This window comes from Herpailurus yagouaroundi, unplaced genomic scaffold (assembly GCF_014898765.1).
Source record: "Herpailurus yagouaroundi ecotype Mexico unplaced genomic scaffold, PumYag 182, whole genome shotgun sequence".
NCBI classification, from domain to species: Eukaryota; Metazoa; Chordata; class Mammalia; order Carnivora; family Felidae; genus Herpailurus; species Herpailurus yagouaroundi.
Window position 1 is genome coordinate 14,626,133 of NW_024412413.1, and position 25,510 is coordinate 14,651,642.

A 25,510-nucleotide genomic window follows, 5' to 3' on the forward strand; every position below is an offset into this window, starting at 1 on the left:
GGCGACTTTGAAGAACAAGTACTTGACCAGCACTCAAAGCAGGAAAACTTTGTTGAAAGAGGTCATCTATTTAGATTACAAATTAGGTACCAAGCGTTGCAAACACAAGGAAAAAAATCGTAACTCCGCTCCAGAAGCAGCCAGAAACAAGAGTCCCCATAACCCCACAGTTGTCCAAAAATGCTGCTTCAGAGCCCAGAAGTTTCATCACAGAGCCCAGGAAAGAGCTGCAGAGAAAGGAGGTGGGTTGAGCAGGTGGGTGCCTAAGCACCCACCCTAGCTTGGCTTCATTTTATAAATCATGCTTCCGCAAACAGTTTTGTTTGAAGAAAGGGTGTAACTAAAAAATAATTAAAAAAAAAAAAAAGTGCAACAATCTGATGACCCTGAATAGGTTCTCTATCATTCTGAAATTGCCAAGTAATGTTGTGAAGCTGTTCTGAATATTTTATCCCATTATCTTTCTGTAATAAAAGTCAAGATTGCCATATAATTTATACTTAATTTTTTTTAATCTGGTGCAGAACATTATCAGTGAACAACCTTCATCCTAGAGGGAAATTCAGAGGGGGGGGAGGTCAGTAGTCAACTATTTCCAAAGCCAACCTGGTCATACAGTGACCTCTGGGCCCTACCACCCCTGGAGCTTTAGATATATCTACCGAAAGGCCACCGTGTGCGTTCCTCACCATGGCACTCAGAACACACTAGAGATCAGCACCCCCAACAAGATGACATCTGCAGTTTTAAAAAACAAAAACCAAACAAGCCCCAGAAGTGAGATTACAAATCAATCACATGAATGGCAGCCGGCTGTCGGTGGGCCAGCCCCTACTGGGTCTTAAGGGAAATCTGTCACCGGGGCCACCTCGCCCTGGCAAGATGGGATTAGGTCCTGGCAGTGGGCCAACTGGATCAAAACGTGGTCTGAGTGGAGGGAACTGGCCGGGTGTCTCCCCAGGCCCAGGGATGAGTGAGTTGATTGGGTCCCCGACATAAGGAAGGGTTAGTCTTTCATCATATTCACCACCAATAATTCCCGGAGGAAGGAGCGAGCTGGGAGGAAAAGGCCTGGGGTGCAAGGGGTTGGGGTAGAATGGGAGGGGGTGGGGCGACGATGGAATGAACATCACATGCCGCCCTCTCTGAGCTTCTTTTCTTTGTTTGTACCTCTTCCTGTACAGCTGTAGAAACACAAGAACAAGATATGGTAAGCGATCTGGATGTTTCCCCAAAGTTCCAATTTGCTTCCACTGCTTTATCTACACTTTCCTCTTCCCACATTATGGAGCAAAGACACCAGTGCACACAACAGAAATTTTACCAGTTTCCATCTGCACGACTAAGGCAGTAGCTCTGAACACAATGCCGAATGAACTGTACTCTTTAACCACAGTGCAACTGAACAACTGTGCCAATTCAGGGAAATACTCAATCCAAAGGAAGGATAACTGAGTGGAATGTGCTTTCAAGGCTGCAATCGACAGCTCTTGAGCTAATATGCAATTTTAGGCCCACCTTTCTTGAAAGTGGAAAATTTAAATATCTGTTGAGAAAATCAGGCCACATAATATAAAGTTAAGGTACTGGGGGGAAGGGAAGCAGCATTTAAATTCACTTCTTCACCTGAATCATGTTCCTAAAGGATCTCAATCTAAACAGCAACAAAAAATAGAAGCCCATTTCAGAGGACAGAACATCTTCCTAAGGAACAATGCTGTTCACTCAGGACACATTTGAGGACCCTTCTCTAGTCCACCCCGTTTCTCAGTCCTGTCAATGTCTTTTAGAGTAGGCGTCTGTACGTAAAACAAGCATGCACTGTTCCAACTAGCTGGACAGCTGAAGACCACTCTCACAAAAACTCAGCTTAAAAATTGTTTTGCAACAGAGGAAGAAAGAATGTTTTATATTAAGTAAAGTCAAAAAACAATCGCTGTGTTAATAAGACTTCTTTTCCTGTGTAATTACACAAGAAAATAAGGACTGAGTCTAAGATGAAAGTTAAAAATATTTTCACTTTCTGAAAATTAGCAATAAATTTAATAAAAGCAAATTTCATTACATCATAACAAAAATGATAACATGGCCTTAATGTATTAATTCACTAGTTGCTTCGGCGCTAATACTAACATTAGCCTTGATATTTAAAAATACCTACTTCTTTCCAATCTGTGTCTCGAACTCTCGCAGTACCATCTACAAAGAAAAAACAAAAAATAAGAATTTAAAATGCTTCATTCATCCAGGTTAAACAGCAATCTTGCTTCTGACCTAAGGAAACTGAAGCTTACACGTGACGCACACGCAGGAACAGGAATCTTTTGTTCACAACACGCTGCATCCCTTGTAACCCTCCTGCACCGACGCAGACCTCTCTTGCTGGCAGAAGGCAGCTGCTGCCGTTCTGTGCTCGTGGGGACACCAATTGGTGACGCCCTCAGGAATATGGAGGACCGGGTGGCCGCTATCTCTTCCTCAACTGCCCCACGCTGCACTGCGCCTCCTCCGCCAGTCTCAGCTGAGAGTGACAGCTCCTTCTAACCTCAAATCTCTGCGACACTGGGTGACCATCTCTTTGTATCGCAGCCCATTGTTACTGGAGGTAAAGCTGACTTGAAGTTCTCTTATTTGGGTTGTTTTCTCCCAACTTTCATCAGTATGACTGCAACAACTAAGTATTTTTTAATATACTCATTTACTTGAAATACATGAAATGAGGAAAGAGAAACCTCTTCAACTTAAATCTAAAGAAGGGGCGCCTGGGTGGCTCAGTCGGTTAAGCGTCCGACTTCGGCTCAGGTCGCGATCTCACGGTATGTGAGTTCGAGCCCCGCGTCGGGCTCTGTGCTGACTGCTCAGAGCCTGGAGCCTGTTTCGGATTCTGTGTCTCCCTCTCTCTCTGACCCTCCCCCATTCATGCTCTGTCTCTCTCTGTCTCAAAAATAAATAAAAACGTTAAAAAAAAAATTTTTTTAAACCTAAGAAGAGTTGAGATAAAAGAGATATCTTCCCAGAAGCTATTATATGGGCATGGAAGGAAGATTTTATAAAAGCTCCGGGCCTATGACGTTACATCCATAGGGAGATTCGTTATAAGACCTGAACAGCTTACAGATGAGCTTGTGGACCATAATCTGGAAATGAGAGAGAGACTGACTGTATTTTAAATCCAAATTTGAGTATGTAAGTAAAAAGGTTTTTTATGCCTATTTTTATCATAGCCTGTTTTTTGGTTCGTTCTTCTATATACTTTGGTCATTTTGTCTTTTCATTTCGACTATAATTTTTTTTTTAATTTGAGATGACACTTGCTGCCTCCTAGAACAAAATAACATTTGAACTCTGCAGAGGCATAGAGGAATCAAGGAGGAATATGAAAGACCAGATCATTCACTGCTTCTATCTGAGGTTTTAAAGGAAAAAAGTCTTTAACAATCCTAATGACTCTACTTAATATTCTTATAAAAAAAAAAAAACAACAACGAAGGGGATCTACCAAGATTTTTACAGTTCCCAAGATGTTATACATAGCACATCAATGTGAACACATTGATGTGAACCACAGTGTTTTTTCACAATGCAATGCAGTATATACTTATATATACATATACCGAAATAGAAGTTTACTCCTATTTTGTAAAAAAAATACTGATTTTTTTTTTTAATGACCCAATATATTGATTTCATGACCCACTCTAGGGTCAAACCAGTTTAAAAAACAAAACAAAACACTGATACACAGAAAAGAAATTCTACAGTCGGGCACTAGGCTTCTATCCAGAAATCTTGATACAAAAGGCAAAGTGCTTGTACATTTGGGGTAACTTCTCTCCATCCCCAAGTCCCACTGCCATCACTGCTGCAACAATCACCAGGTCATCATAAATGTGACTATACAGAAATAAAGCTTCCCCAGCAATTTACCACAGGGTAGCAAGCAGGGCGCTCCTAACTGATACACTGGTCACAGCCATGGACGTTGTTTAGAAATACACCAGACTGCAAAGTCAGATATGGAGGATGGTCTAAGAGAGCGAATAAACCTGAAGTTTTTCTATCCTGAACTATTCTCAGTCTACTGGGATATTTGCATTATACAACACACAGAAATGAACGCGAAGTTTTCGGAATATAGGCACAAGTATATGAGGCTTAGCATCTCCTTCCAAAAAGGCTGTAAGTTATGATTACTTGAAACTCTTAAACAAAGAGCCTACAACTAAAAACTTTTGGCAAGCTGAGTAATTCAGACCTCAGTAAGAACGAGTCCTTTTCCTGTTAACGTGTCACTGTGGCAATTACCTCGAAAATCCCGCAGATATAAACACCTCCACAGCAGTTGGTCATTTGAAGCAATAAAGAGATCACGACAAACTGCAGACAAAGACAGAACAGAACGAACATCCAAAAGTCGGAAGATCCGCAGTTTCAGCTCCAACGGCAGGACCACCAACCCGAATACATCCGGTAGGTTCAGCGCTATAAAGAAAAAGAGAACAGGTAGTGAGTAAAGAACATCTGGCTTTCCCCACATATTTAACGGAAGTTACCAACTTGTTCCTAAGTGACAAATTAGATGGTAGTTTCAATTACCCAAGTATGCATCACCTACAACAAAATTTTAACCCCAGGTTGGCTATATTGCTCTACTACTAAGTCCCTTATTCCCTCTGTTTTAGGGGAAAGACAAATACTTTTTCATACAAACCAATGAATCGCTATGACAACTTCCAAATATTAGCCAATGGCCTTTGTTTCGAGCAGTATTCGATGAATGCAACAAAAACTTCTGTATTCAATTACAGAAAATGGATGCTTTGTTGGCTTTTATTTTTTTTTTAAAATTTTTTTTCAACGTTTATTTATTTTTGGGACAGAGAGAGACAGAGCATGAACGGGGGAGGGGCAGAGAGAGAGGGAGACACAGAATCGGAAACAGGCTCCAGGCTCTGAGCCATCAGCCCAGAGCCTGACGCGGGGCTCGAACTCAGGGACCGCGAGATCGTGACCTGGCTGAAGTCGGACGCTTAACCGACTGCGCCACCCAGGCGCCCCTCTTTGTTGGCTTTTAAAACTGGTTCCCAATACTGCTACTTATTAGCTGTGTGCCTTTGGACACTTGGATTACTTAACTACCATTCAATTTCCTTACCTGTAAAATGGGTTAGGAGTACTACCTAATTCATGCAGTTGAAAATTAAGTGTGTGAATATATACAGAGTGCTTAGAACAATGCCTGGCACATAACAAGCACTCAAGTGTTCACAATTACTATTCTCTGAGGTCTAGCAGGCTGAAAAAAAAGGGAGGTAGATAAATATCAGAGGCAAGCCAAGAAGGAAAAATAATAACATATAATCAAATGAGATTTATTAGCTCCTTTAAATATCTGTGATACTAATCTCCACTAGCTAAGACCATCAAAATCCAATAAAGCATTTTAAAATTCACATATTTCCCTTCCATCACCGGCACATGAAGAAGAAAACTATGGTGACAGCAGCCTAGGCACATGCAATTGGACACTTAAAATACAAGATCCCTACATACAAATGGCAAATAAAAGCCACATATCTATATGTATAAACCTGAAGTTCTTCTCCAGCTAAGGGATTGTGGTAGATGAGGATTCTCATTTTCTAGCTTATAATTACGCTTCCCCTGACGGCCACACTGCCATCAGGCTTGGCCATTTTGTTGCGTCCAATAAAATGTGAGTGGATGTAGCGTATCATTTCTGAGCAAAAAAGCTGTAAGAACCACCGTGTGGCTCGGTCACTGGGCCTTCTTTTCCCTCTGCTCCAAGGAGAGCATGTCCTGAAGAAGGACTATTCCTTCAGCCAAAACTCACTCCCCCACACACACAGCATGCATATGAATGAGAAATAAGTGCTTTAAGTCATTGAGATTTTAACATATTTATTACACCACAAACAAGAGCCAACATAACAATTCTGAATGAAATATACACCTCACTGAATTAGTTTCATCATCTATAAAATGAGGATGAAATCCCTTCAAAGTTGTTAGCACTAAATAAAAATCCATGTAAATATCCAAAGGAGTTAGCATAGAACCCCAAGAAATAATGTTAAAAAAAAAACAAACTGAGACCTAATTTACAGACTATACGTTACTTATATATTTGGCAAACACCTATTATGGACCAGACCCTATGTTAGGCCATGAGAATACAAAAGTGGCTAAGACATAGTCCCTGCTTCCAAGGTATCTAAAACCTTAGGAGGTGGAAAGAATGCATATCAACACTTATGATACACTGGAAGAAGAGTTACAACAAAGACATGCCCAAAATGTTGTCGAAATACAAACAAGAAGTAAATAACACTTGAGGAATTAACATTAAAGCTTAGTTTTAAAAGAACATAACTTCACTAGGGGAAAAGAGGCAAGAGTCATATGTCAGGGTCACAAGCATAAGACATAAACTTTTACTATTCTTTCCAGCCATCTGACCTGTGATCATTTATCGTCTCTCACCTTGTCGGGTAAAAGCCAGAAGAGGATACACCAGCTGGTCTTTGAAGAGACGAGAGAGCTTCTGAAGATCTTTGTAGATCTTGGCCACATTTTCCCCTAGAGTATTTTTTTTTAATGAAAAATCAGAACAAAATCAAGTGGCAAAACTTGAAATGGTAACCTTTACTTCTGCCAAACCAATCAAAGTTGTAAATTTTCATAAGTAATTCTTATATAGACAGATGTGAACCAAAGTCTCTAGTAGAAGTACTATATGCTGTGTGGCTCTGAAAACTCAATCTTAGATGTAAAGATAAAAATCTCATGATTTCAAATTAATAGAGCTGTACCCAACCTATATAATTCACAGACTACAGTTATAGTAAGAAAAACTGGTGAGAGAGCTGTACACACAGCATGATTTACTGAGCACCTGCCCAAAGTGTCCAGCACTGGGGGTACAGTGGGGAACCACTCTCCGGATCCCAGCGGAAGTAGAACAGTATTTGTCACATGACGACCAAGTGTCACCAAGTGTATTAAACATTCTTCAAAGCTTTCTTTCACATCAATGGTTCTCCCTAAGAGAGACATACTCTGGGGGCGCCTGGGTGGCGCAGTCGGTTAAGCGTCCGACTTCAGCCAGGTCACGATCTCGCGGTCCGTGGGTTCGAGCCCCGCGTCAGGCTCAGGGCTGATGGCTCAGAGCCTGGAGCCTGTTTCTGATTCTGTGTCTCCCTCTCTCTCTGCCCCTCCCCCGTTCATGCTCTGTCTCTCTCTGTCCCAAAAATAAATAAAAGTTGAAAAAAAAAATTTTTAAAAGAGAGACATACTCTGACCCCCATTTTAAAAACAGGACAAGATAATGGAAGCCCATCCAAAGCTTCACAGTAAGTGGCAGGGCAGGGTACAAACCTAAGTCTGGCTCCAACGCACTCACTTTAGCCACTGAACTGCTGCTCAGAGTGTGGCTCACAGATCACCAGAACTGACATCATTTGGGAACCGCTCGGAAATACTGAATCTCAGGCCCTACCACAGACCTACTTAATCAGAACCTGCAATTTCATAAGATCCCCTGATGATTCACTTGCACAGTGCAGCATGGGAAGCACTGCCAAATACGACCTCAAGTTCCCACTGCAATTCCGCCGTACTGTGACCAGGTGTATGACCTTGAACCCTCGGATCCGCACCTGTTTGCTCACCTATATCAAGGGGATACATACCACCCTGCACCAAAGAATGGTTAACGTAAAGCACCACACACAGTGCCTATGCCCCATTCTGTAACTAGGTACTCGGCTGAGAAACAAAACACTATCACCTGACTGATAACAAACAAGAAAAGATATGCAGCTAAACTTTAAATCCTTGTCACATGAACTACAATCTTGACTTGAAGTCAAATGTCAAGATATCTAAAAAGTCAATTTGGATAAGGCTTTTCAGTGTGAAAAATGATTTTTTTTAACAAGTTTTTTCTTTCGGTTATCTATTACAAAAGTAATCAGAAACTTACAAGTATAAAGACAAATAAAAACAAATATGCATTTAAATAAGTATATACTAGGTACTCTAGAAGCCACCGTATAAAGTAACTAAAATTACTTGTCAAATGGGCAGCATAACCCTACCCAACATAAAAATACTGTATTAAAAATATTTAATACAGCCCATAAACTTACCGTAATAGAACATTATGAACTTTCTTCTTCCTTTCACTTCCCTTCTCTTTATTTAACAAAAACCACATAAAGAATACGAATCTGGGGGCGCCTGAGTGGCTCAGTCGGTTAAGTGTCCGACTTCAGCTCAGGTCATGGTCTCACAGTTCGTGGGTTCATGCCCCTCACTGGGCTCTGTGCTGACAACTTGGAGCCTGGGGCCTGCTTCATATTCTGTGTCTCCCTCCCTCTCTCTGCCCCTCCCTCACTCATGCTCTGTCACTCAAAAATAAATAAAGGTTAAAAAAAAATAAAAAAGAATACGAATCTAAATTACATTCCTATAAGTTATTTTTAAAAAATAGTCTGAGGAGTCAAATCTATTCCAATTCTAGATTCCACCATTTATTAGCTCTGTGACTTTGAAGCACTTTAACCTCCTCTAGACTTGTCTCCTAATCTGTAAAATGGGCATAAATAACCTCCACTACTGTGGAGTGGAGTGTATTTCTAGCCCCCATAGCAAAGTACTCCCTAGTGTGGAGAGAAACAGTGTTGTGGCCAAGAATTTCAAGTTTTCCTGTTCCCAATGGTGAGACATCTTTACACATTTATCAGTCTAGTTCATGCTCCTCAACAGGGGCAGTGCCACCCACAATGGAACAAAAACTGGTTCTCGGAAGGCAGAAACAAAACAAACCCTAGCTACACCATTGGTTTGTGACCCTCCAAAGGGCCACAGTACACAAATGAAAATACACTATATATCTATGGTATTAAAATTTCATGGAAGAGAATGGAAGGGGGACAGATTTTCTACAAAGGTTCCTCAAGGGATGAATAAGAAAACGAAGGTTAAGAAACACTGGTGTTACATGTCCAGAGATCATTATAAATATGTATCCAGATGTCCCCATTTCCCATCAGTTTTGGTTCACGGACGTTCACAGAACTCAGCCTGATCTGCCCGGGAAACTAACAAGAGTCAGTCTCTAGGCCTTCAAAGCAAAGACCAAGCTCTAGGTAGCCTTCCCTTAAAGACACCACTGCCAATGCCACCACCCATGACACCACATTTAGATTTTAAAACCCTCCTAAGTTACTAGAAAGATGAAATGGAATAGCATCTGTCAAGGCACGTGTCCAGCACAAAACAAGCGCTTAGAGGTGTGAGTTCTCTCTCCACCCATCTCCTCTCCTTCAACCACCTACCTGCTTCTCATACTTTGAATTTAACTAACAAAATAAAAAGGATAACTTTCTTTGCATCTATTAGTAATCTTACAGAATACAAGCAAAACCATGCCTAGAATGTAAACTTTTGGTAAATCTGATCAAACAGCAACCAAATCTATGTTGGTTTAAACTAACATTCTGAGTAGTTTTTCCTCCAATAATCTTCAATAATGAAGTTGCACTGTATGGTTTCCACAAAATGCAGATCCTCTCCATACTGATTAAATACAAGAAAAATCCAAAGACTAATTCATAAATTATGAAGCATCAGCATCACAAGTAATGAATTACATACTAGTGTCGTTCCATAATGGCAGCATAAATATAATTCAGCGTTCCAAGAGGAAAGCAGGAAAGAAACAGATACTCTGCAACACTGTCTTAAATTTGCTTTAATCTCATTCAGAAATTTTCAGTCACTCAAACATTACCATTTAGTTTTGTTAAAGCAAACCTCTCAAAGCTTCATCCCAAAAGTCCAACCATACTTATGTTACCTGGTTCTGTTTTGCAAATAAATGACTCTGGCAGCAGCTGCAATCTGTTCACACTTCTGAGCTCACTGTTAATCTTTAGCATAGCTGTAAATAAGCAAAAGAGAGACAAATCATTTTTGTCAGTTCCTCAATTGCCTTCATTATCTAGCATGGGCTTGCACTTCCCTGTCCCAACATACGAAGGACACACTATACAAACTGCTCTACACTCATTTCCTTCCCTCACAACAAAGTCCAAAGTGGAAACCTGCCATCACATCAAGTAAAATCACTCTAAAACAAACACCTCTAAAAACTAGAGTATGCACTTCTATATAAAATCCAGTAGGTATTACCAACAACAGCTTATTACTCATTGAAAGATATGCAGCAAGGTTAATAGGAGACAGTTAAACATAATAAAACCATTATTTCCAACAAGATCACCAAAAACTCCATTTATTTTTTTTATTTAATCCTTGGCAATGAGTTTTGCCTTGTTTACTAAAAGAATCCTGCTAGTTTTCACAACATCATCTCTTTCTAGACCCAAAGGACCAATATTCTTGACATCACCAGAAGGTTCCATTTTAATCATATATACAAAGGCTCACTTCATCTCATGCCATGAAAGAGCCAGTGACGTGCTCATGCACATGTGTGCTGAGCAGGAGGTCTTGGACGAAGGAAAAGACTTAAAGACACACTGCTCCTTTTCAAAGAACCAAGCCTGGAATGGCTGGCTGCCACACAAGTCTGCAAGTAACTGATCTGCCAGGAGCAATAAAAGAACAAAATACCAGAAACTCTGATATCTTTGAGACATTTAACAGCCATTCTCTTTATGTTATATATCTTGAAACTAGTAAATAGAGATTATCACACGCGTTGTTAAAGTGCTTTTGTAAGAAAAGGAGGCAAAAATGAAGTTGGTAGCTTCAACCTCGCACATTAGGATGTGACGGGGCAGGACGCCTGCAAGGAGGCAGAAACTGCTGGCTCTCTGTGTAAGAACACCCAACTGAAAGGCGTGCTTGCTAACTGTGATGAGTCGCTGAAGACACGTGGCTAGTCCACCTGCCATCAGACACATTCTGACCGGCACAGAATACCACCAATACTGGTAAAGCTGAGATTTGAGACTTTTACGGAACATCGCAAGGAATCTAGTGACTAAAAGGAAATACCACAAATTACATCACAGGGGACATGGAACCACCTTTCACTTCAAAGATCATGACCATGTATGCCAGTGGTTTTCAAAGTAAATTTCTGCAGAACAAACATGTTTCAAACAAACTCTCAGAAGGGACCTTGATAACGCAACAGAAGAACATGGTGCCGCTCAAGGTGCACGCGGCAATACACGTTCCGTGAAGCCTCCTCACTCATCCATCCTGGCGGAACCAGTGCCACAGAGCACAGGAAACCACGAGGCATCAAAGCAACTGCCTTTGCTACACAAAAGGTGAGCTGCACTGAAAAACCAAAAATGCAGCCATTGCAACCCCACCATGCTGTCTTAGCTAGCTGAAGGATAAAGAAATCAAAAATCAGAACAGAACGGAAATGAAAGATTCTAGTCACTCAAATGGCTCTCTAGAACACGTGATTATGAGACTATTCCATAGACCACTGGTAGATGTACAGACCTCTGGGTGGCCTCTGAGCTAAAATGAAATACAAACAAATACAGGCACTGCTATCCCTGTGAAACTGCCAATATGAAAGAGAACTAGAAAAAGAAACTAGTCAGAGTGACTTTCCTGCAGGTCGAGGGATCAAGCACACACATACTAAAGCAGTGCTTAGCAGTGTTTCTATGCATTACTGTTCAGAGACGCCAAATGGGATAAAAAGTGACCCCAGCTCAATCTCACCTCTTACCATCTCTCAGTTCGAGATCTCTGTTAAAAAAAATAAACATAAAAAAGTCACCCACAGGCACAAAGTGCTCGAATATAATAGATCATCTCACTTCAAAGATCACAACACTCCCCGCAGCAATAATATCGCCAGGTTAAGACAGCTGAAGGCTACAGCTGCCCGGAGAGAGAAGGCTGCCAGCCTAAACATCTACCCACACATTCTACAACCATTCAGGCTCGGGGTATCAGCGGCCTAGAGACTCAACAAAGTTGAGAAAGATGCAACTGTATCACGAGAGCCAATCACTGAAGCAGCTATAGTCTGGAAACATGTCAGTGTTGGTAAACCAACAGCCCTCCATTACCATTTATGACAATTAGGTTTCCCAAAGGCACACAGGTGAGAGCAGCAGAGCCGCCCTCGCAGAGAGGGTGTGTATACTGCAGCTTGTACACACCGCCCGACCTCCAGTTCTCTGGCATGGACATGGCTTTGGCCTCAGGCCCCTGGGGAATGAAAGGAAAGAGAAACAAATAATGAAGAGAAGTGCTACTCTCAAAAAGGATTAAAAATCCAACAGGCCCCTAACTTGTCTGGAAATAAGCATTCCGTACAGTCCCCTTAATAAAATCTGTCACATCATTACTACAGCTAGTAATAAAATTTTGATAGAAAAACGTTTAAATGTATTCTCCTCCATCAAAATGTTCAAATGGATAAAGTCACATCAGAGACAGGGATTGTTTCTCTCCTCAAAGACTTACTTCTCTGCCTAGCAAAGCAGTATCATTATTGAAGACCATACCTCAAATAGCAGTGCATTTGTGAAGCCTGTAAAAAAAAAACTCCCGTTTGTCATTCCCTTTTATCCCCTAACATTCTGTTCTTATTTCTATTGTTACACACTTCTATTGTAATACATTATAATTTTCTTTTTATCTACTTCTCTCCCCCACTTATGGACTCCTTAGGGACAAGGACTTGTCCCAATATCTTTATATCCTAATTCCTGGCTCAGATCATGGCATGCTGCGGGTATTCAATGATCACTGCATTGCTCTACATCTTTGTTACTTATAATGTGGCCCACAGACCAGCACCATTACTATTGTGTAGGAGTATCCAGAATCTCAGGCTTTACCCTAGACTTACTAAATCAGAATCTGCATTTTAGGAAGATCCGCAGGTATTCTTAGGCAAAGGTTTGAGAAACTCTAATTGTTCCTCTCCAGGACTCTCTGGCATCCCGTATACATATACGTCTCTCCTAGAATTTAAGCAATATACTGATGGTTCATAGACTGTCTCTCTCCCCCACTCCTGGACTAGAAGCAACCTGAGAGCAGGGACAAAGCACCGTACCTGTCAGTGGTAGATACTTACCAAACAGAGAATGAATGAATGAAGGGAATAATGTCCCTCTTCCTAACTGAATCTTTACTAGATTACTGACAATTCAAAGCCATTAACATAAAAAATAATCCAGTGAGCCATCCCTCTAGACATGCCTGCCCCACACTCTTGACCACAGTTCATTTCATATTATCATAATCTTTTTACCATAATTGCCACCACTTCTATAATACAAACTGACAAAACTGACAACAGAAATGAAGGGAAAAAGAGAGGGAATGTTTATTGACCACCTACTGTATACCCATCACTGCATTCAGCACTTTACATTTAACACTCAACTGCATTTAATATAGAGATCTAGAGTTCCACAACACCCTAGTGATGTTTGTTAGTACACTCCCATCCCCAATGGGAGGCTGAAACCCCAACACGATGTATTCTGTTTGTAGCCTCACCTGAGGTATGTAACCTGACTCCAGCATGAGCAGATGTATTGACACTATCAGGGCATCACTGGGACTGGAACAGTCGGCTGAGTGATACAGGACCTCTAATGAATGTGGCACTTGCCCCTCCACCGACTCACTGCAGAGCATCGGTTCTGAGGGACAGACACCTGTGCCCTCTTCCATAGCCACAACATCTTGAACTGACTCAGTTTCAAAAGTCTGGCTAGGCCCCGACTGAAAAAGATAACAAATCAATGAATTCATTAAATAGACTTTTATTTTTACAGTTTATTGTGTATCCTGAAGTGAACTCAGATTAGTGCCCAAAGCCAAAGCATGTTATTAGCTTCAGAAATGGGACACATTTTGGGGCGCCTGGGTGGCGCAGTCGGTTAAGCGTCCGACTTCAGCCAGGTCACGATCTTGCGGTCCGGGAGTTCGAGCCCCGCGTCAGGCTCTGGGCTGATGGCTCGGAGACTGGAGCCTGTTTCTGATTCTGTGTCTCCCTCTCTCTCTGCCCCTCCCCCATTCATGCTCTGTCTCTCTCTGTTCCAAAAATAAATAAACGTTGAAAAAAAATTTTTTTAAATAAAAAAAATTAAAAAAAAAGAAATGGGACACATTTTAAGTGAGCCCTCCTAAATAAATGAGCTGGCAATCTATTCCCCCATCCTGAATTCCTTACCTCCGTTCATCCTGGCCAGTATGCCAAAAACCGGAAATCAACCTAGCCTCCTCCCTCTACCTCACTAAACTCTACTTTCGTCGTGATCAAAGTTCCACTGAATCTATGTCCAAAATACCTCTAAAATCTGCCCCTACTACTCCAGTGGTACTTTAGACTCATTTACCTCTTGACATCCAGCAATAGCTTCCCCAAGGATCCCTGACTCCGTTTTGTCTTCCAAGACACCCACTGCTGCGAGAGTTTCCGACAATTAAGAATCCACTTATGGGAGGGCCTGGGTGGCTCAGTCGGTTAACCATCTGACTCTTGGTTTCAGCTCAGGTTATATATGATCTCACAGTTTGTGGGATCAAGCCCCGTGTCGGGCTCTGTGCTCTGAGCAGAGAGCCTGCTTGGGATTTTCTCCCTCCCAATCTCTCTGCACCCCCAAACCCTGCTTACATGGGCTCCCTCTCAAAACACATACATACATAATCTTTTTTAAAAATCCAATTACGTCCCATAACCAAGCTTAAAACTTGCCAGTATTTCCCCAGTGCAGATCGCAGCATTCCCCTAAATTGTGCCTTGGGATGTGACCCTAGATGTCCTCAGGAAAAAAGAGGTCTACAATCAATTCAGTTTGGAAAATACTACATGCTATAGGCACCGAACCTCACCCTCCACATTCACAAAATACATCGTGGCATTACAGAGCTCTGAGAAGTCCAACAATAATAATGTGTGTGTAATATTTAGCCAAGAAACACTACTCTCCTTCCTTAGTACCCAGCATCCTCAGAACACTTACTTATAATCTAAGGGAAGAAGTGTTTCATAGAGGACATGCTGTGAGATGCAGGCCTAGAAAATGAAGTCCCAACTCCTAAACGCCTTAGCATACAAGGTCCTTCATCACTTCATCAGATCCCTGACTCTCAAGCCCACTTCCTGCCAGCCCCTTCCTCTCCACGCCAGTGTTCCCCACCTCTGCAAAAGAGGCAGTACAGACAGACTACCACCCTGACTTGCAAAGGCCTTGACTACTGCACTTTCCTGATTTCACACCTATATCCTACCACGACTGCAAGCTTAGAAAGGAACAGAGTAGGGATGCCTGGGTGGCTCAGTCAGTTAAGCGTCCAACTTCAGCTCAGGTCATGATCTCACAGTCCGTGGGTTCGAGCCCCGTATTGTGCTCTGTGCTGACAGCTCGGAGCCTGGAGTCTGCTTCAGGCACTCAGATTCTGGGTCTCCCTCTCTCTGCCCCTCCCCTGCTCACACTCTGTCTCTTTCTCAAAAATAAATTATTAAAAAAAAAAAAAAAAAAAGGAACAGACTACATGTCACACACTTTTCTAATCCCAATACAGTACCTGGCACACAGCAGGTGCTCAACAAATGCTTGTTGAACCAATGCTTAAGAACAGTATCTTAAAATTTCATAATTTGGTTTTGTTTTCAGTGTCTTCTCATTTGTACCATAAAAAAGTCTATAAAACAGTAAAGTCAGATGATGTTGCCTTTTCATACATGCTGTAACTGACTCAGATTAAGTAACACAATCAAGGTTACCAGCTAATAAAAACCTGAAATGAACCAAGATCTCCAGACTCACAGTTCAGGCTTTCAGACACAATACACTGCTTCAATAAGACTATGTTACTTGTATTAATTTTGCTCAGAAAGTTTGTCTCCTAAGCATGTGCTCAACTCTTAATGCAAAACACATGTTTCTTCAAGATCATCGTTCCATTAAAGAAAGGGCAGAGGAAATTAAAATTACATAGAATAAATGAAAGGATGGAAAAATATAAGAAAGCAAGAGGCAGTTCCTCTAGAATCCCTGAGGACATAGCCCTTATTGGCTTATGAAAAAGATCCAAATTCACGGTTAAAACCTAGAGGCCAATGACAATTCATACTACCAAAAAAAGGAGGCTCCATAATACTTCTAGGCAAACAGAAACTACTTATTAAAACCACTTATCACCAAAATTATGAAGCCTATAAGCGCTTTGCATCTTACTTATCTACTATACCTAACTTTGGGCCATTTGCTACTATTGATGGTTGTGTGGGAGAGAATCTATGTGGAGAAAATATTTTTAAAAAGAGTTACTCTAGGGGCGCCTGGGTGGCGCAGTCGGTTAAGCGTCCGACTTCAGCCAGGTCACGATCTCGCGGTCCGTGAGTTCGAGCCCCGCGTCAGGCTCTGGGCTGATGGCTCGGAGCCTGGAGCCTGTTTCTGATTCTGTGTCTCCCTCTCTCTCTGCCCCTCCCCCGTTCATGCTCTGTCTCTCTCTGTCCCAAAAATAAATAAACGTTGAAAAAAAAATTGTTTTAATAAAAAAAAAAAGAGTTACTCTAAACTGATAAAGCCATGGGAGGAAGGTATCAGAACTCCCTGGTGAGCTTATCAAACCCAACTCCCACTCCATAACAACCATTAACATTCTGAGCCATTCTGATAGGATATGAAATATCTATGATATTCTTCATACATGTGGAAATCAGGAGGAAAATGCTCAGCACCACCTCTTTATTTTTTTAATGTTTATTTATTTTTGAAGGAGAGAGAGACAGAGTATGAGCAGGGGTGGGGCAGAGAGAGAGGGAGACACAGAATCCAAAGCAGGATCCAGGCTCTGAGCTGTCAGCACAGAGCCCAATGCAGGGCTCGAACTCACAAGCTGTGAGATCATGACCTAAGCCGAAGTCAGAAGCTTAACCAACTGAGCCACCCAGGCACCCCACAACACCACCTCTTTAAATAAATCATTTGTCATGTCATATACAAATGATGGCAATAGGTGATTAAAATGCACTTTAGGGCTAATATTAGAGTCTGATACCACATTATTCCCATTTCCCTTAAAGATTCAACAGGTACTAGAATTCCCAAATAAATGAAAATAAGAAAATTACACTTAATTTTCAAATTTTACAAGTAAAATTTTCCTATTGTTTCCAGTTTTACCCATCTATTTTCCTTTGTTGTTGTTGTTGAAAGACAGGGCATGAGCAGGGGAGGGCAGAGAGAGATGGAAACACAGAATTTTAATAAGAATCTGAAGTAGGCTCCAGGCTCCTCAACATGGGGCTCGAACCCACAAACCGCGAGATCATGACCTGAGCTGAAGTTGAGGCTTAACCGACTGAGCCACCCAGGCACCTGTCTATCTTCCTTTTCTAATACATCATTCTACATTTAATGAGCAGATCATACTGTTTCAAGTACTTGAAGCACACTTAGGAGATTTCAAGCTTACTTACTTCAAGATTACAAGCTTAGTCACCCTATACAAGTCTGAGAATACAAAACAACACGCGTTTAGAACTAGAATTACTAACTTGAAGCAATATTAATTTCTCAAAATTTTTCAAAAGGAAACTAGTAAATATCACATATATTATGAAAAGTTCCATCTTACTGGACAATTTTATAAGTATACAGAAATAAAAGGAATGGACCCTTCCACCAGAATCTCTGAATGTGTCTAACAGCAAAGATGATTCAGAAATATAATTTAAATATGTAACTAAGTATTCTTACTTATTCCCTAAATTACCTCCATGAGACAGAAACACAGAGATACATAATACTTCCTAAAAAAAAAATCATAAAAACACTCTGAGCTTTATAAAGCCTTGTTAAAATTGCTTAATTTCTCTATATTCTATTACTAAAAATCTCAACATATTACCAATCTATTAAAAAGCATTTCTTCTTAGTAACTGTCTATACTTATTGAGGTTACAGGCACAATGAATACTTATATTCATAAGTGTTTAAAGCCTGAAAAAAAACCAAAATAACAACTAAGCTTAAGTAGTAAGTATACACACAAAAAACAATTAACATGATTGCATATGTATTAGTATTAAAAAAATTCAGTAATAAATTTCATCATTTGTGCCACACAAGAAATCAAAAGGCAGGGTAATCACTAAGGGGGTGTTTACAAGGCAATACAGATGATCGATAAAGAAATTAAAGATGATCATTGGGGCTGTGGCTGGCAGGGCCTTGGAAGATGGGCAGAGACAGGAGAGGTAGGAAAGGCCGTGCATTCCAGGCTAGGTGAATGGCAAGAGCAAAGACATGAAGCAGTCACCAGTCTGTGTGTGTGTGTGTGTGTGTGTGTGTGTGTGTGTGTGTGTACGTGCACAAACACATGAATGTGCTGGATGGCACAGGGAAAATGATAAGGACTCTGATCTGACTGCAAGTGACAGTTTACTGAGGGAAGAACAGAAACTGGCCCTGAAAAGCCTTAAAGACTAGGGACAGCATTTCCTTCCTCTGTAGCATGACAGGGTTAGAAATATTTGGACTTTTTCAGCTCAAAAATTGTAAGCACTGGTGTATCAAGGACACACAGCTACTACAGAACAAGGGAACAACAAAGTCAAAACCGTGTCGGGAAAAGATGAACGCAGAAAATAGACCGAAGGACAGACACTGGAAGCCTGGAATGGAAAGGAAACACTGACAGGGCTTGTTAAGGGGCTGGATAGAAGTAGACAAAAATCATTCCAGGGTTTTAAGCTCAGGAAAACAGTGGTGCCACTGAGAGAAAGGGCAGCTGGTTTGGGAAGAGAACATTAGTTCATATTTCCAAATTTATGTTGGCACAGAGTCTGAAGTAACAACGTTTAAAATCCAGGTATAAATGTCCTGCAAACAATTTGGAAATAACTGCACTCTATATAGCCTTAATGGGTGGAGCAGACCAGAGAAGCTAGGCTGGGAATCATGAGCTCAGAGGCAACAACAGGAGCCAAAGGACAAACCATCTGAAGGAGTGAGTGTCTGAACAAAATAAATAGGTAAACACTGGGCTCTTCGGATGGTCCAACCATTTAGCAGTTTAAAAATTTCTACAAGAACACGATCCGCAATCTACTAACAATAATTACCCTGATACAGAATTCAATCGAGGTGTTCAGTGTCCTTTATCAATTACCCCTTTTCTCATCTTGATGTTAATACCTACCATATTTTCATCATTCCTGACATCAGTTTGGGCTGCCTGTCCTTGGAATGAATCACTTGGTTGTTCATCCTGTACGATGGACTGATTGGAGCTGGCGGCCAAAGAGGGTTGGTCATTATTCTGGAGTGAGGAATGCTCTGAATCTGTGGATGAAGGTAAGTTAGGTGCTGGAATGGCATCTTCAAGAATCAAACATATCAAGTCCCCAGAAACAATCCCATATGAAGCCAAGGTCTCTTCATCTCCAGTGAGGGCATCCTTGTTGTTCAATGTGATTGCAAACCGGGTATCAGAACTGCCAAGAAAGATGGATAAGGATAGTAAGAGCTACCTACCATTACCCATAGCTACCATTACCTTCAATACACTAGGAACATATATAAGATACATGGTATAGTCCTAGAAGAAATAAGTAACAAAAACAAACCAAAAATAAAAAGGAAGCCAAAGTTTTACAAAAAATATCAAAATTATTTGTTATCACCAAGTGCCTAAGTTATAGATTTCTAACGGCTACAATTCTAGCCTGAGTGATAGGATACAGTAACTCTCTATCATTAATCCATGTTTTCATCAATTCTAAGATAACACACTTTACATCCTTTGTAACTTGGATATCTTTGAAACAGGGATGCTTCTTAAAACTCATAACACATCACAGCTTAACTGACATTTTTTTTCCTTTAGTGTTACATAAAACAATACGCATCTTAAGAATGACAGTATCTGAGAGTCAAGGAAATACACTCTTTTGAAAATTATGAGGGGTGCCTGAGTGGCTCAGTCAGTCAAGCATCCAACTTTGGCTCAGATCATGTTCTCGTAGTTTGTGGGCTCAAGTCCTGCAACGGGCTCTCTGCTGTCGGCACAGAGCCCGCTTCAAATCCTCTATTCCCCTCTCTCTCTGCACCTCCTCTGCTTGCACTCTCTCAAAACTAAACATTTTAAAAATTAAAAAATTTAAAAATAAAATACAAACTATGTCACATGATTCCTCTGCTCAAAATCCTCCTCCAGTGACTTGTATCTGAACTTGGAATGGAATCTTTAACATGGCCTCCAAAGCCCAACATGTGACCCCCTACCCACTTCTCCTATCTCCTCCAGCCTCTCTTTACTGTTCCCTATTAACATAAGCTTTCCATCCCGTTTCTCAAAACAGATCAACCTCATTGCAACCTCTGGGCCTCTGCATTTACTCTTCCAGATCTTCAAAGGACTGACTCTCATCATTCTGTCTCAATTCAAATGCCATCTTTACAGAGATGCCTTCTGCCTAACCTCCACCACTCTATTCCATTTTATGTTTTATTTTTATTGTAACATCACTATGTGAAAATTCCATATTTATTGACCATCTCTCCTCCACCCCCACCACCAGAATTTAAGCTTCATAACATCAGGTATCTCATCTATCTAGTTCAAAACTGTATCTCCAGCTCTTGACAAATAAAAGTATTAATGGAATAAACGCAACCAATAAAGAGTAGTTGGGAAAATGAAAATGAAACTGAAATCGGGGTTTCCTAGTCAGTGTTCTTACAGGACAATCAGCTTATATCTGCTCCAAAATACTAGACCCACGTCTTAAATGAATATTCACAATCACAAAAAGATGAGTACAAAATACATCCCTCCTGCTGATAAATACAAGGTCACCTTTCTTACTGATAACCTTTTATATAGTAAGAATAGCACAAATCCAAAAACTCACTGTTAAACAAGCTAAGAGCTCAAATTAGCCCGAAGCAATGAACTCTCATCCCTTCACATCACAGACTACCTGATTTGAAAGAATAACCATCATTTCACCACAAAGTGGTGAGGGGTAATTAACAAACCATTGCAGAACTTTTTACAAGACATTTATACTCAGCAATGCTGACTTCATTAACTTTTTGAGAGGTTAACCAAGGATGAAGTTCTTTGAAAATCATGTTCTATTTATTCTTACAATGCTGCATTTTCACAAATGTTCACAATTCATTTTTCTTTCACAAGTACATTTTTTTCTTACCAATTAAAGTACCTTTGGTAGAGAAATTACTGAAGTTCTAGAACCTACTCCTGCTTATCAGAAAATAAGTAGCTGTGTTTCTGTTTTCAAAGAATGTTGAACATCTGCCAGATGCCTCAAAAAACACCATCCCGACTTCAGCAGAAAAAAAGAAACACACTTCAAATGAACTATGTTCTTACGGATCTTCTGTCACAGCAAAAGTGTTTTTTTTTTTTTTAAATAGTATCTAATACAATGTTCATTCAAACATCTCCCTGTAGAAAAACTAAAGAACTGTGTCATTAATAAAAATGCTGGCCTTCCCCCCACCCCAACCTTTAGAAAAAGGGAAGAGCTATTTCTAAAGTAACATAGAGCTTTCCAGGGGAGGAATTAAAAACTGGTGTTCTGAAACTGAAGAAATATTTAAATCCATCAGGAAAAGCCATCCTAGAAACACCAAGCCTTTTAAAGATATTTTATGGCAATCCCAGATCCACTTGCTCAGAGAAGACATTTTAAAAATAATAATGTCACAGGGACGTATTTTAAAACTGCCTATTTATTACAAAATGAACATACTTTCGGAAGAACAAATTTACTTTCACAAGCTGAAGCTTACATTCCTTCCAGTTAACCAGCCTCAACTGTAAAAACAAACCCAAAGGAGAAACTAACTTGGGCTCTTAGATAAATAGTCCTTTCAAGACGGTCTCTCCTAATTAAAATAATAATAATAAATATACACATATATATGAAAAATATTTTAGGAAGAAGTTACTTTTGAAATTGTCTGGTGGGCTAATGATACCAGCATACAAAACGCTTAGGTTTTAACACCAATAAATAACAACAGGCATGTCACTTAACATAATGTTCAAAAGTTATTATGTCAACACCCTCATTTTTAATTTGGAGAAAAACAGCCTTACTTTTAATATGGTGTTTTACCCTGAAAAATGAAAGGGTGAGAAGTTCATAATATGGCCTCATTTTACTGAATTGCCCCCAAATGAAAGTATGTAAGTCTTATAAAAAGGATCCACTTAATTAAGAGGAAGGTCTTCTTATGAACAATTCACCTAAAAAGCCCCAGCGAACACGTTTATTTTTTCTTAGCACACTCAAATTCCAAATCTGCTAGCTCAGCAAGGGAAAAGGACTACCCTTATTTCTGTCCCTCTACTCCCAGTTTACTGTCCCCAGAAAATTCTCCCTTGGAAGCAAAGCCATCTCACTCGCAACCTCATAATAGCAAAATCTGATCCTTAATTTCTCAATGTCACTGTCTGCAAGCTCTCCAGGGACATCCCAAGGCCAACGTTTATCTTAGTTTTGGCAAAAACACAACATCTCGCCCAGGGAAGTAAAAGGAGATGACAAATGCCGACCGCCCGCAGTCTGTTAAAACTCTGAGGAGGGCAAGCCAAAGTGCTCGCTGCGGCCCAGCACGTGAGCACTCAAAGCGGCCTCGAGGTTACCGCGGCCCCAGCACCGGCCCGCTCACAGGTGGCCTCGACGGAGGGCCGGTTTCTAACTTCTAGAACTTTCCAGACTTTTCCCTTGGAATACTGCGACAGCTGGGGACGGTGAACTTAAATCCCAGAGAGCCTGGAGAGATCTACCCCACACCAAACCCCTCATTTCCAATTTCACACTTTAAAAGGGCGCGAGAAGTCTGCGCCCCGGCACGTCCCCGGTTTCTTCTGCAGCAGAAGCGAAGCGAGGGCTCACCCTGCAGGGGAACGGAGCCCCCGGGACGCCGGGCCATGTCCTCCGCGAGCCGGGAGCCGGCGAGCTGCAGCCCCAGCGCCCGCGCCGCGCCCGGCCTGCGCGCGTCACAGTCCCGGACCCGCTACGCCCCGCTGTCGCCCGGCCTCACGTGACAGCCCGGGGCGGGCGCGCCCCCCCACCCCCCGCCTACCTGAAGCCCCACGACGGCAGCAGGGCCTGGCTGAGGTGCGCGCGCAGCTGCCCCAGCGTCGGCTCCGCGTCTGGCATCTCCACCGGCCAGGTCCTCTTCTGCAGCCGGACCCGTAGCTTCATGGCGGCGGCGGTAGGGCCCGGAGGCCCGGAGGCGGTGGCGGCGACGGTGACGACGGCGCGGCGTAGGGCCCGGAGCGGCAACCACCGGAGCCGTAGGGGTGCCGAGGAGCAGCGGAGTGAAGGCCCCGCCACGGCCCCTGCCGGCCGGTCTCTGGAACTTGAGCGCCCCGCCCCTCTCTTGAGGGCGCCCCCTGGAGCCCACCCGGCGAGCGGGCGGCTGGCGGCCTGCGCCAACCCAGGCCGCTGGGCTTCATGCGATCGGTGACTCGGCGCGCAACGGCGCCGCCTGGGAGCGGGAGGACCACAATGCGCAGGCGCCGAGACTGCCGCGGCGAGCGAGCTAGGCGATGGTAGCCGCTATTCTGCGGCCGGGCCGTGCCGACCCCTTCCGGGCGTGCGTGGAGAATGTTAGCGCCGAGAGAGAGGCTGCGCAGTATGTGACTCGCCCCTCCGCAAGGCCCAGGCGTGCCTGGTTCTTACCCCACTTCCTCCGTGGCGCCCAGCTCCAGCGGCAGGCATCTGTTCCGAGAAGCCTTAGGTTGAGCCCAGGCTCTGGTAGTTTCCTCGTGTTACTGCAAAATATGAAACAGCTTTTAGTCCGTCACCTATATCAGAGGGTATAGTAGTAATCTGCTGCATAGCAGTCACCCCAAAGCTTAGCAGCTTAAAACAACGAACAGTTATTGTCCTGTAGATTCTGTACATCAGGAGTTTGGGCATGGAGTGGCTGGGTGGTTCTGTCTCCGTCTCTCGTGACATTGCAGTCAAGATGCAGGCCAAGGCTGCATTTGTCTGAAGTCTTGACTCAGGCTGGAAAACCTGCTTGCAGGATAAGCTCACTCACAGTTCCGTTGGCAGGAGGCCTGTTTTTCATGGCACGGACCTCTTGAGTGTCCCCAGGATATGGCATCTGGCTTCCCTCAGAACACGTGATCCCAGAGAGACCAAATCAGAAGCTACAATGTCTTTTGTGATGCAGCCTCGGAAGTCACACATCACTTCTGTCATGCTAACCAACCCGTCAGTGTGGGAGGATCAATCCAAAGGCATGAATACCAATAGACAGGGATCATCGGGACCCACGTGGGAGGCCCGCTACCCTTGAGGGTCTGACAGTGATGATGATGATGATACCTTGGAGAATCTTAAAATCTTATCTTTGTATGATAGCCGGTTGTCCAAACTATAATAAAAGAGTCAAATGAAGTTTCTTCCACTAGGTGGCAGTACTTGTCCACATCCTGACCTTCATGAAATAAGCACGTGTTGGACACCCGACTTTCTGACAGATACTATTCCAGGTGCTGGGGTCTCAGAGAACGGAAAAGGCATGTTCCTACCGGTGCAGAGTTAACAGCTGAGTGAGTCAATTCTTGTAGTAGAGCATAATAAGTGTTTTGTTTATGATAGAGATCAGAACAGTGCTGGGCACAGGGGTACCTAGAGAAGGGTTGTGCCAGTAGGGTTCTTGATTGGCAAGGAATATGAGATTGAGGAAGGGTGGCAGGACCAGGGTGGCTCAGGTCCTGAGAGAAAGACAGAAGATGTGGTCAGAGAGAAAGACACTGTGTACATCTCAGATAAAGAAGAGCCTTGAACTGAGCAAAGGATTTGGGACACATTCTAGAATGTTTGGGAAGTCAATGAAGAGTTTTAAGCAGAGGATTCTTTATCAGACGTTGCTTACTTCTGAGCAATAGAGACTAGCTTTGGCTAAGAAGAAAAGGAACATGTTTAAAAGGATTCTGGATAGCTCAGGGAATTTCGGGGAGGACTAAAGAAGTGGTTCCTGGATAATTCCAGAAATGGAACTCAACCACGCTGCAGAACTGCCCTGATGAGGAAACTGTCATGATTGGGATTGCTGCTGCTGCCCCACCCGGCCCCGGAGGAAACTGTCACCCTGACAGGAACCACTGTGGAATGGCTGCCACCTTCATATGCCACATGTTTTTGCAGCCTCCTGCACCAACAAAATGCCAGGCTTCCAAAAGAACCTGTTTCCTCACTTTGCTCACATCTAAATCAAAGGCTCATAGGGATGCATCTGCTTGAGGGAGATCGAGTCCCATGTCTGAGTCCTGGCTACAAAGGAGAATGAGATTGGGAGTCTGAACTCCTTCCTTGGGAAGGCAAGACTTAAAATAATTGGAATTTCTGCCAGGTGTAGACAGGCCGTTCAAAAGATGATAGGAAGCCATGAGTCTGACAGGTGTACACCACAAGGGGCATAGGTCAGATCTGAAATGTGAATCTATCACT

General features: G+C 42.3%; 2 protein-coding genes across 6 annotated transcripts in view; one reads left to right on the forward strand and one right to left on the reverse strand.

Moving 5' to 3' along the window:
* Nucleotides 1-493: 493 nt before the first annotated feature.
* Nucleotides 494-23,538, reverse strand: FBXO7 (F-box protein 7). 2 transcript variants are annotated; one of them, XM_040490971.1, is made up of 9 exons: nt 23,127-23,538; nt 19,204-19,498; nt 13,543-13,770; nt 12,096-12,237; nt 9,884-9,967; nt 6,505-6,600; nt 4,306-4,482; nt 2,162-2,199; nt 494-1,184 (listed from the first exon to the last, which is right to left on the reverse strand). In XM_040490971.1, the coding sequence occupies exons 1-9, from the start codon at nt 23,246-23,248 to the stop codon at nt 795-797; spliced, it is 1,572 nt and encodes a 523-aa protein (XP_040346905.1). In that variant the 5' UTR covers nt 23,249-23,538; the 3' UTR covers nt 494-794. The 2 variants fall into 2 exon arrangements, with proteins under 2 accessions (XP_040346905.1, XP_040346906.1); XM_040490972.1 differs by lacking the exon at nt 23,127-23,538 and adding an exon at nt 22,937-23,064 and having other exon boundaries at nt 19,204-19,346.
* Nucleotides 23,539-23,572: 34 nt separating this feature from the next.
* The window catches only part of BPIFC (BPI fold containing family C), a 55,691-nt gene continuing 53,753 nt past the window's right edge, over nt 23,573-25,510 (forward strand). For 2 of the 4 annotated variants that reach the window (XM_040490975.1, XM_040490976.1), the window contains exon 1: nt 24,169-24,609. The gene's annotated coding sequence lies outside the window, so the exon portion shown is untranslated. Of the gene's footprint in view, nt 23,682-24,168; nt 25,483-25,510 lie in introns of those variants that run through there. The other 2 variants (XM_040490974.1, XM_040490973.1) reach the window with 2 other exon arrangements.

What these genes read in the sequence shown, in the direction of transcription:
- FBXO7 (XM_040490971.1), bottom strand. Translation starts at nt 23,248, where the DNA reads ATGAAGCTACGGGTCCGGCTGCAGAAGAGGACCTGGCCGGTGGAGATG. An exon ending in TCAGGAATGATGAAAATATG is followed by an intron (nt 13,771 to 19,203) that starts GTAGGTATTAAC and finishes TATCTTTTTCAG; the next exon opens with TCGGGGCCTAGCCAGACTTT. An exon ending in ATATCTGCGGGATTTTCGAG is followed by an intron (nt 2,200 to 4,305) that starts GTAATTGCCACA and finishes TTTTCTTTGTAG; the next exon opens with ATGGTACTGCGAGAGTTCGA.